The following is a 12,150-nucleotide window of genomic DNA, read 5'->3' as shown; positions in this document are numbered from 1 at the left end:
AGGAAATTAAAGTTAAACCTCTATTCATAAAACATTGATCTATAGTTCTTTGCAAAAATGTGAGTAATAAACCATATTTCAGCAATACAGCTACTTTTCCTATCTCAGACACCTCATTACATCATCCTTTACATTTTCATTGTAATAATTCTATATCAGTTTCTGAAGTTTCCAGGAGAAAATAGGGATATACTGTATTATGTCACATTTCTACACACTGTTTCCAAAGACTGATGAAACAAGCTGGGAAACATCAATTTAGCTGTTCAGCCAAAATTATTTTATTATTTTCTTATTATTTCCAGTGGATATTGTTCCTTTCTTAATAATATAGCACTGCTAATGGGGACAGCACTGTAAAATACACTCTACTTGCATGGTAAGTTTAGTCACATTCCTGTTAGTGGAACACAGAGACACAGTCACCCACCCAACACCAAGTTGTAATATGTGATAGCTCCGATTTAATCTCATCTCGAGTGTCAAAGAAAGAAATAACGCTTCTTAACGAAATAAACTAAAGTCTTTTTTTAATTCCGTAATGAGCTTTGCAAGTCGTGAGAACGCTCTTTTTCATTATTTTATTTCTGCCACGTATTTCTTGAGTGTTCCACGCTAAGTTTGAGATTAGCCTTTTGACCCAATAACCATGAGTAAAACTTCATTAACTGAGGATCAGCCTGAAATTAATTTCTGGGGAACTTAAGAATGTGTCAGCTCTGGGCAATTTTAACCTTGCCACAGAAATATATCTAGCAAAGGAATGGTAAAAAAAACATAAGTCCATTAGTCAGCAGTTGCTCTTCCATTAAATTTCATTGACTGTTCTGCACAGCACTGGCATCATTTTACATCTGATAACACAATGTATGAGGTTGAGAACTGAAAAGAACAAAAGAAAAACCAGGCTGAGTGGCAGTGCTGTGAAAGAGCACAAAAGAACTGCTCTTTAATTAAAATATGCTGAAGAAAATGAGTTAAGTTCTTAATGAGGACTCTAGATAAGGGTACTGCTGAATATCAAACATCACACTAGTATAATTGTAGTTTGTTGGAGCTGTTTTGAAGTCCGTCTAACTTATGTGCATCAAACTTTAAAGACTCGGTGAGGAATACTATAAAAGGTAAGATAAGGAAATCAATACAATTCTTTTTACATCAAGCATTCCTTCACTATGTCATCCCAGAGATGGAGAACACATACAAAGGAGATCAATAAAAACTTTTAAATTCTCGCGTTCGGTCCTTTTTATTCTTCAAAGAATTGGAGCAGGATTGAAGCGCTGGTATTGAAAGGATGCTGCTGTATGTGGGTGTGAAGGAAACTATGGGTGACGCCACCGACTGCAGTGAATACAGGCTTGTGCTGCAGATCCGTTTCAGTTACAAAACAAAAGAGGTGAAGCACTGAAAAGTGCCCTGCTCCAGGTGCTGTTGCAGAGAGTCTGGCAGCTCTTCCAATGTGCTATTTAGCCATCAGCACTTGCTCTGGAAAAAAGTGCTCAGCCTGCTTCAGCTCACAGATCTCCAGTCTTTGGCCTGTCCGTGCACCCCTCTGGCAGATTGAGGATAATGTCCTCTAAACCCCTTTTCTCCTCCAGAATGTCTTCGATGTTCTTGCGGACTTCCTCCAGCTGGGATTCCTGCTCCTGGGCCGCGGCGCGAAGCCCCTGTATTTTCAGATTCAAACTGGTGCTCTCCAGGCCCCGCCTCAGGACGCCCAGCTGGGAGCGGGTTTCATTCAATAGGCTGTCAAACCTTTCATTTGCCTTGTCTTCGTCTGTTTACCAGGAAAACAAAAAAGTTTTTTTAAAGGAAGTGGCGAAACGGAAATGAAAATGAAAGGAACTGGTGACTGCTATCAGCGGTTCTTTAAAGGGGACAGCAGCAGTGCCAGTGTACTGTTGACCAGCTTGCTTCTGTTCACACACATGCTTAAATAGGCACCAGTCTATATCACTACCAGAAAGGGATTTAATCTGCATAGCACCATGTGCCCCATCTTGCAGTCAGTTTGCTTAAAACCACTGAAACTGTATTCTCTTGCTACATGTGCCAGAAGGCTGTGAAATACTTGGAATTTAACTGTTCTTTAATATTTTATAAATTTGTACTTCATTAGTGGAAACATTATTTTTTCTTATATGTGAGCCATATACTATATCCATATAGTATGTACTGAAAATGCTTCACTTTCCTTTCATTTACTGTAAATTGATGTTTTTTCAAATTGAAGCCTTAATGTATTTCACTATATTCTCAATATTTCCAAGTAGCAAAGGCATGAAAGGGATTTAGGACTGAGTTAGGACCCCTGAATCTCTATTGCTAAGTAAAAAGATCTAAATGGTTCTTACCTATCTCACGAAGAAGCTCAGTCAACATCAGTGAGTAACTCTCTAGGGCATGCTTTGCTGTTTGAATATTCTCCTTCATACCATCCACTGTGTCTGCTATCTGAGGAGAGTTTAGAAAACATTGTTTAGATGTTACCGATTTGGTGAGCCCTTCTGAGTAATCATCAAAAGCGTAATCAGAACTTTAACTTCACACTTCGAAGGTTGTGTTACTATTTCTTCACATTCCTGGATGAAGAGCATTCTATCTAAATGGTTACAATTTTTCAGCAAGTTATTGCAGAATAAATCCAGTAGATGGCAGTATGGAGGACCTGATGATACGAGTGGCAATGCCCTCATTACGCATTCTTAAAAGAAGTGCTGTACCTGATTCTTCATTACTTATGAGCAGCACGGCATATCTGTTTTCAGTATCAAGCCTATTACCTTGCAGGCATCTTAGCATACATCTGCTCCTGATCAATGGAGTGTGAAAATGTTTTTTGAAATACCAAGTGTTGGAATGACGGCAGCAATTTAGCAGTCATGATTACCTCTTCCATTTCCCCTATCTCTCTCTTCAGCTGTGTGGTTCTGCCCTCCTGGTCTGCCAGCTCGTGAAGTACAGCATCAACTATAGAGTTCAATAGAAGTGATTCATTTTTGGCTTTTCTGGTTTGGGAGAGAGTATCCTTTGCAACCTGGATTGAGAAAGTATTAAAAAAGGTGTGAATATCAATATAAAAATGTATATATCTGCTGGTGAAAATATACAATATAGATATAAAATGGCCTGCACTTCCTTGCCATTGGGTTCAGGTCTCTTTTAGGCAACAGTGTCTGTCTAGGGAGAAGACAAAAGCAAGGCTATACAATACAGAGGAGTACCACCTTGCAGGAATTCCTCCACTTGTTGATGAATGATTGTGACGATCTGTTTATTTTGACGCTCTGCACATCGCAGTCTAAAAAATGTGCTCAGGATTTCACACTGATATGAACTCCACGAGCCTACATTGTGCACGAGCGTAGCCGTGTCTGTAATGATCAAGGAAGCGCTTTGCAGAATTGTACAGAAAATAACTCCCCAGCAGCTGAGCTCCCCATCTGTAGGAATGCTGTCTTGGCTCTTTCAGCTACAAAGACAAAATATCCCACCTGAGACCAGATAACTCCAGTTCAGTATGCACTCCTTGCATTTAACATGAACCAGAGGGGGGTCAGTACCTTGTCAGCAACAGCAAGCATATGTACTGTATATATTTGTTGTGTGTATGAAACCACTAACAACCACAGCAGTAAAAAAACAATCCTGTTCTGGTTTATCTTATAATAAAGACTAACAAATGGTTCAAGGTCCTTGTTCCTTTAACTGTCTACAGTATAATGATTTGACTGTGCAGAGGAGGTTTACTAGTTGACAGCTGATGTGTCAAGGGAGTGTTAATGCATTGTTTTTCCTGTGCATTAGCTATCAGGTTATTCTCATTAAGCAATCAAGGTAACATTGTGATTTTAATTACAAATGAAACCTGAAAACACAGCTACACACCATGAATTCCCCTTTGGGTACTTCCAGGTGAACCAGTTTCTTTCAATTCTTCTCTGTAAAGGCTAATTAATTAACATGCTCTTGTAGCTATTCTTCAGTTTTATGTACTAATCACTCAGCTCTTTCTAACACCTCTCCAAAAAGCATGATGTAAATAGTAATGAGCATTCCAGTCCTGAAATTCCCCTAAGAGCAGAGCAGCACCAGCAGGGAGGTGAGATCGGGTGGCCAGGTGAAACAGCCACCCCTGCAGGCTACGTGATGTGATGGCAGTGGTGGAGGCGCCTCTCCTCCAATCAGCACTAAATCAGCTGTACATCACTGTGGAGCTTGTACCATGTCAAAGTGAGAATAGCTCAGTGGGTGGGCAGGTCAGAGGTCTGGCAGGTCTGCCCCTCATCATTCTCCTCTTGTGTGACCAGAGCTCTGCACTGTGAAAGATGAGTGGTGTTTCCAAATTCAATTGGTATAAAGCAGAAATACAAGAAAAGTGAAATGAAACCAGACTAGCTGCTTTTTTAACATTTAGATAATAAAAAGCTTAATTTATTAAAGAGAGAAAATAAATTGATTGTTTACATTTAATGCCAAGGGGGTTGGCTGCAATTTAAGACCTGCCGTGTTCTGCGGCAGAGATGTAACAAAATGTTTAAGAGGAGAACATTCCAGACAGAATTTGACTCTGGGGGTCTGTATCACAAAGGGTTTTTAGCTCACCTTTGAGGCTTCACTGGCAATACCCTGTGCCTCCCTGGCTGTGGAATTTGCCAGTGTAGAGTTGTCCACAGTATATCTTAACATCCTCTCTCCCTGTTTTGTTTTTTTCTTAGAATCTTCCAATATCTTTTCCTTGACTATTTTTGCCTTCTTCATCGAGGCTCTAGTCTGAGCAGTCTTTCGAGGCCAGGACTTCTTCATCACTTCGCAGAAAAAAGCGGGATTAGACTAGTTTCCCTGAACTCAAAAGGGAGAATCCGTTTCTTGATAAAGCCATGAGAATTAAACAGTATTCATGATGCATCAGTACCAACTATTTGTGTTTTCCTAGTATCTTGTTACAGTAATGACAACACTCAATCACGATTACAGTAAATCATTTTTCCACATTATTCAAAATTACCTTCTAACTCTTTCAGTAAAGCGCTGGCTTCTGCCTCGACTTCTTTCCCCTTCACAACCGAGGAAAGGGCAACTGATTTGGATTCTGTTGCGCGAGGTGTTAGCTTTGTGTAAATGAGAAAGGAACAGAAAAAGACAAGACTAAAGAAAGATGAAATGCAGCACTCCTGAACTGTGAACACCTTAATATAGGAAATTAGAGGAGGTCATTAAGTCTGGTAGCTTGTTTGACTGCAATTAACTTATTGATCTGAGGAATTCATCCAGCTGTTTCTTGAAGTAGCTGGGGTACTCTAACAGCTTCATTTACAGGACCAGGTACATTTTTCCAGACGCTGTTTCTACATGCACCTCTTTACAGAGCATTCCACAAAATACAGTATGCCCCAGAATTCTTCCTGGTCTTGCCAAAATCTACAGGCTTTGATTTAACTTCAGGGACGTCTTTAGTATTTGACACAATTAATGCAAGTAAAAAGTGTCAGGGCAATGGGTCAATTTACACCTTGAACAATCAGGGCTCAGCTACAAACTGGAGTACCGCATGCAAAGTGATGTAGACTACAGCTTTTATGACCTACTTAATGAGAAATGCCTGCTTATTTAACAGATTTAGCATGGCACTCATAGGCTAAATGCAGGACTTCACTGGAACAAAAAGAGCTCATTAATTACCTGATCATAATGTTGGATGGTCTCCATATCCTTCTCAATGGACTCCAGGCGTGGCTGCAACTCCAGCAGTATTTTACTGATCTGCTCATCTTTTGACTGAATTAATTTGTCTGATTCTGCAGTTTTGTTACTCAGGACCACTGCAAGAATTTCCTATTAAAATCAGATAAAGTGCATTTGAATTGCCAAGAACATTTTATTAATAGTTGGTGGTAAATATTTTTATTAGTTTAATAGATAATGCAAGAATACAAAAAATAATTACACTGCATGCGATTAAAGTACTGTATTTATACATTACAGAGCATAATGAAGAAAAATGTGTATTAAAACATCCATATCATTTTATATTATTTAAACCTTTACCTATACTGTAATTCACTGCAGTCCACAGAAAAACAATATAAAAAAATGTCCCAGTCACAAATGATATCAGTAAAACAAACTGATGGTTTTCTGTGACAAGGAAGGTGGATTCAATTGTTGCAGTCACAGGAGTGTTGTAGTTAGTCCTAAAAGTAAAGTTATATCTTTATCTATATGTAATATCTTTGAATGTTACCTCTGCTTGCAAGTCAGTCACATTGAAATTAGGCTCTGACATCAGTTCTTGCTGGAATATAGTGAAATTGAGGAAGGCATCTGTAATCTCAGCATTTGTCCTTCGTACTGAAATATGAGTTTTCTTGGCTTCTGTTAAAGTCTCATTCACTGAGATTGTTAAATTATGTTTTGCTTGATGCATTTGTAAGTACCTAGCAGAAAAAAACAGTCTGTAAGTTCATTGCATTCACTTTTACCACTGTCATGTAATGTACAAATATTTTGTGTATACTAATGATACGGACCTAATACTACTTCAATTAATACCTCAGTTGTCCATGTACTGCATATGAGAAAAATAACTAGAAAATACTACAAAAGAACTTAAATCCTAAATTACTGAACTTCAAAAGTCACTTTTGAAATTTGTCCATTTTAAATTCCCTGTGTGATATCAGATATATCCAGTGATTTTAAATAGGTGTTAGTTCAAAAGACAGTAAGTTACACATCAGCACAGATTGGTCTCAGGGGCTGTGTAGCTGCCCAAAAATCTTTGCTGAGGATAATAAATAAACACAAATGATGAAGTAAACTGATCATTTTGTGCTAATGTGTATCTTACTGTGTTTAAAGAAATATTAGTACTTGTACTTGCAGGAACATTATTCTCAAGATCTTGGCGGTATCATCATCTGTCATGTATATAATTTACACTGAGAATCTTGACATCGATTTTGGGAGTCTGGGACTTCTTCCTCAACTATTTCTGTTCTCAGTTTCAAGGCACTTATATAAGGCAGTGGGCGAAATGTGAATTTGGGCTGCAATCTGTTGATTTTAGGAGCTGCCTTCATTAGATAAAACCTTGATTTGTTATGTGATGTTTCCTTCCCTGTCACTCCCTCTTTTGTTGTAGAAAAACCTTGAAGTGAAGTCTGATAGACGAGTAGACTGCTTGGCAGGCAATGACATTATTGCTATTAAATTATAATGTGTAATGTTCAATATACTGTATAGTCATTTTGTTCTGTTGCCATAATTATTTCCAGCACTGTATCCCTGGTCAAGACATCACAAAAGTACAGGTATCTGTCTCCATTGATTGTGAATTTGTTAATGGATCCCCTGTTTCTGAATCTTCCACACACCCATGCGGGGGTATAGATGGGAATCAGGGCCCAGACTGTCACCCATAAATCAACCCGCAGTTACAGAAAGATTGTGCCTCAGCTGTTTATTCAGACGGTTTTGTACAGTATATGTGCGTGAATGATTACAGTCAGACTGGATGTTTGATTCACTGTAAGTGAACAAAGATCCGAGTTGGCATTTTCTTGTAGATTGCGGGCACATGCAAGCCTGTAAGGTTTTGAAGAAAATTAGCTCTCTGTAAAAATGACACGCTTCACTTCACAGCAGTGTGTCAGAGTAACAAAAGGACTGCGTGCAATCTTAGTTCACATTTATTATATCAAATTGAGAGCCTGTAGAACTTTAGCATTCAAAATTATTAGTGCATGAAAAACATCCCTTTTGCCACATTCATCATTCTCAGCCATCATTCATTGAGCAGCTTTCACTATACTTACTGCTCTGTCAGGGTCCTAATGTAGGCCTCGGTGGAATTTTCCTCCAGGAAAGTCAGGAGCAGAGAAAAGGTCTGGTTTGATGCCATAAAAGCCCTTTTTGCTGCCGATTCAATCAAATCTGCCGCTTCTATTTGACTGAGAAGAGAAAAAGTTAGATGGTTTGTTGCAGGCAAAGCACAATGCTTAAAAATGTGACTTTAAGTGATGGCTGCTGTGGTTGGACTGGGATGTATCTGAATGTGAAGGACAGCCAGTAAAGGCCTCGACCTGAGAACTTCTGAGGTTCTCACGGGGTGTCTGGTTCTGATCTGGACTGTGTTAGCTACCGAACGAGACCAGAGGTCCCCTGTGGGTGGTCTGCAGCTGGCCAGTTAAGGGCTGTGGTGTCCAGCACTTTTCAGTGTGACCGCAGGTGAAAGTGTGAGCGCCGAGTTGTCGCACAAACTCACTAATAAATGGTCATTACAAAACTGGGAGAAGTGTCTAAAGAAGGTTTACTAAATCTTCTTTAACCTTCTTGTGCCTAAGGATCTGCACCTGTGGCTGGAAGGTTGCTGGTTCAAATCCCGTGGCCGGCAGAGAAATCCTACTCCATTGGGCCCCTGGGCAAGGCCCTGAACCCCAACTGCTCCAGGAGCACCATATGAATGGCTGACCCTGTGCTCTGACCCCAAGCTTCTCTCTCTTCCCACTTGTGTGCCTGTGTGTTTCATGGAGAGCAAGCTGGGGTACAGTATGTGAAAAGACCAATTCCTAATCCAAGAAATTGTATATGGCTAATAAAGTGATCTTATCTTATTTAAAGCACTTTATATCATTTACCTTAGTGCAAGGACCTGTGATTCATTTACCAGAGCTGTCCATTGGTTGGGCCCAGCTGCCATTTCAACAGGAATGACCTTGAAAACACAATCACAAAGACAATCAAGTCTGGGAAGAATTTCTTTCTTTTGTGTCAATGGGTTCGAAGCCTCTAATTAAGCCCTGTTGAATATTTTCTCAGTGCTGACACCACATTTTGGGATTGAGGAGAGGTGTTAAAGTTGCTAATTAGAAACAAGTTCAGGCTTAGTTTAAATCTGTTAAATTACAGCAGTAATTGTGAAAAATACTGAGCGTAGAACAGAAGGTCTGTGAGCAGCTCTGCAGCTCCGCTCTTACGCTTTTTCAACATCAATAAAAATTTACTATGGATCGAGACTAAAACAAGAATACAGAAATAGGAAAGACACTTAATAATAAAGCCAGTTTCATTCTAAAACAGCTAATCTTTGAATATTTGAGAAATATTATTTAAGTTTTTCTAAAAATAAATTGAACCAACATTTAATATGCATGCTTTTTCCATCTGCTGCTGGTTGTGCTGGGATTTCATTTCTTTGCCTGAGGCTCTGTAGCCTGGAGTTGAACAGGTATGAATATTTTAAAAATGGAGACCTGCTAACGAGAAAGATGATTGCTTCTCTCAAAACACACTGATATGGAATTCTGAACAATTTGAATATACTAGTCCATATATATTCTAAAGTAAATATGTTTGTATACATATACAAGCAGAAAAAAAATATTTCAACAATGTATGTAACTATTGCTACTGACCATTTACTTTTCTATTTCTGAGCATAAATCACAATTCAGCTAGCTCCTGCCCTACCATAGTGCCCAGCATCTGCTTTGCTTGCTGCAGCTGTCTCTGAGCTGTGCTCATGAGGGACGTGGTGTCTGACAGGGCACTGCATTGCTTATCCATCTCCAGGCTGCTGCAGTTCAATATCAGGCTTATAGTACCGAGTCTCTTCTGCACTTGCTCTGCAGATCTCTCCAGTTGAGCAAACTCATTCACAAAGGCGTCCCTGGCATCTGTAAATAGAGCAAGAGGAACAACCATTTGTCTTACCAAGGCCTATTTCCTTTGGTATCACTTCAGTGTGTTGCATATTATTTGCTTGGCCATTGTCTTTCTGCAGTAGACATAGAGCCATCTGTTAAAGAATATGATTGCTGAGAACTGTCTGCAGGGATGAGCTTTTAAGAAGCAGAGGATGACAGTGGGAATAATGGAGCTTTAAAGGAGAGGGCTTGCCTTCATTATTGCTGAGCAGATTTTGAGACTTAAAAGGATGACTGTAAATGTCAGGCTCTCAGATGACATGCATGGCTAAATGGTTATGTTGATGATGGTTTATTTATCCTTCTTAAAGTGTAAAAGTATCCACATGGAAATTGGATAAGATAAGTACAGAGAGGGAAACACCGAATTGCTTTATCAAGTGCACTTGGTTCAAAATCCAAGGAGATATTGAAATTAAAAGAGTTCATCTACAAGAAGATAAGAGGCACTACAGGGAAATGGGAAAAACTGCCCCCAGTCATCAAAACACACAGCTGTTCTCTTTTGCTGTGTTTTGTTTTCGGCTTGGTGGCAGCCTGAAATGGACATGGTTCTTAAACCTCAGGTAAATTACTACTTATCATAAATAAATAATAGTGGGTTTCATAAAGAAAGTATAATGAAAGGAGTGTCCAATTATTGAACAAGCATGACTGTTAAATTTCACTAACAGTCTGATTATAACCTTCCCTTTACTGGAAAATTCCATTAATTTTACAACAAAATGTACTTAACACTCACAAAGAACTGAAAAAAACCCATCTCCTTCTCAAATATGCTATTCTGTGTACTTGAACAAATACCACCCATGATGATTGTTAACTTAAAATATATATATTTAACTTTTCCATTCAAGTAACAGCAGTGCAGGTCTTCTGGCACTGAAGAAACCTGCATTAATAGGCAATTGCTCTGTTGACTGAAAGGAGAGATATTTATTTCAAATTTACCAGTAAATTAAAACACAAGCGATGTTCTGTGTCAGAGACAAGTTGTACAGAGGAATCTCTATAGAGGCGCACAGGACTGTTACCTTGCATTGCTAGCAGCCCCTCCAGGGAGTTTGTCCAGGAATGCTCTCTCTGTATTGGGTAGTATTCAGATCCTCTGCGGTTGCGACAATCATACTTCTCGAGCAGATTCTCTAAAGCCTGCAGATTTTCCTTAAGTCTGGCAGCCTTGGAATAAAACACGCATACAATTGTGTGAGATCTGCTTTAAAAAGTACAATTACTGGACTAAATTCCTGGACTTAAAGGTCATCTGGTTCTTATTCTGACTGAGCACTCAATTACTGAATCAGTGCCTTAATTGAACTAATAATTTGCTTTATTTGACCTTTATTTGACTGAGTGGCTCAAGGGGTGGGCAGGTCAGGGGTGAGGGTTTGTCCTGCTTTGCACTGAAGACCTAAAACTGCTCCTCCAAATTGGGCTAGCGTGTAAAAAAAGAATTGGGAATATATTCCATTTTTATAGATAAAGTCCATAAGGGCTTAGGTGGAATGAAGAAGAAGTACTTTACATACAGTCTACTGTACTATAGGATTGAAGATTTAAAGCACTTCTGTACTTCTGTTTTGTGAGTCTGGGACAAATTATCCATCCAAGATGAAACTGACTTAAAGGGGTATCTCAAGAGGAGATTTCTTTTCCTAAAGTTATTAGCAGCCAAACAAGCATGTATGGTCTTCTCCATGGTTTGTATGGTTTGTTTTAAAGTTGCTGTCAGTCCTTGAAACAGTTCGAAACACTTTCATTTAATCAAAACACAAAATGGGATTCCAGCTACTAGAGAAACCTCCACTGAAATCACTGAAAACTAAGTGCAGTAGTGTTTTAAATAAAAACGTTTACCTCATCCCTCACAAGACTGTAGCACGCAGGGCACTCCTCACACTGGTGTGAGTCCCTGTTGTGGAAGTAATTGAGCTCACATTGGTCACACTTGTATCCTACAAAGCCCTCTCGGCACACACAGGTCCCGTTACCGTGGCACTGCATGGTGACAGAGCCCATGGGGTCACAGTTGCAAGCTGGGGGAGAGAAGTGGTGCTGTCACATTAGGAGCTGCTACATGGCATTTCTTAAATTCATTTAATTTTCCACTGAACATTAATTAGGGCACTGCTGCTCTGGAATGGCTGGGATTTTCGGAGTCTTTTACGTGTGCTCCATGATGTTTTTTTCATCTAGTGCTTATACTGAAAAATATAGACCACCCTAAAACCAACTCCCAAGTCTTCCAAAAATTCCATAACGTTGTGGGCATTTAAAAGCCTTTCCTTTTACATGATACATGAGGTAAAAGAAGTAGGGCACTAAGCATTCCTTATTTCAGGAAAAACAAATCAGAATCCCAAGCATTAGATTTTCTGCATTGAAACGCAATGAGAAACGTGAGTCTCGGGGGATGCGATCTGAGTGGGATGGGACCGGT

General features: G+C 39.4%; 1 protein-coding gene across 1 annotated transcript in view; it reads right to left on the bottom strand.

Annotated features, from left to right (window-relative positions):
• Positions 1–260: 260 nt before the first annotated feature.
• lamc3 (laminin, gamma 3) overlaps positions 261–12,150 on the bottom strand; it is a 78,588-nt gene continuing 66,698 nt past the window's right edge. The window contains exons 17-28 of the mRNA XM_088940766.1: positions 11,568–11,746; positions 10,745–10,889; positions 9,475–9,680; positions 8,643–8,719; positions 7,821–7,955; positions 6,248–6,440; positions 5,686–5,838; positions 5,012–5,114; positions 4,609–4,811; positions 2,894–3,040; positions 2,358–2,457; positions 261–1,780 (exon numbers count right to left, since the gene is read on the bottom strand). Coding sequence (XP_088796892.1) covers positions 1,518–1,780; positions 2,358–2,457; positions 2,894–3,040; positions 4,609–4,811; positions 5,012–5,114; positions 5,686–5,838; positions 6,248–6,440; positions 7,821–7,955; positions 8,643–8,719; positions 9,475–9,680; positions 10,745–10,889; positions 11,568–11,746 — 1,904 coding nt within the window. The 3' untranslated portion in view covers positions 261–1,517. The remainder of the gene's footprint in view (positions 1,781–2,357; positions 2,458–2,893; positions 3,041–4,608; positions 4,812–5,011; positions 5,115–5,685; positions 5,839–6,247; positions 6,441–7,820; positions 7,956–8,642; positions 8,720–9,474; positions 9,681–10,744; positions 10,890–11,567; positions 11,747–12,150) is intronic.

The sequence above is a fragment of the Atractosteus spatula genome, chromosome 23 (assembly GCF_055471065.1).
Source record: "Atractosteus spatula isolate fAtrSpa1 chromosome 23, fAtrSpa1.hap1, whole genome shotgun sequence".
Classification (NCBI taxonomy): domain Eukaryota; kingdom Metazoa; phylum Chordata; class Actinopteri; order Semionotiformes; family Lepisosteidae; genus Atractosteus; species Atractosteus spatula.
Note: the sequence above shows the minus strand (reverse complement) of the source record. Positions and strands in the feature narration are given on the sequence as shown.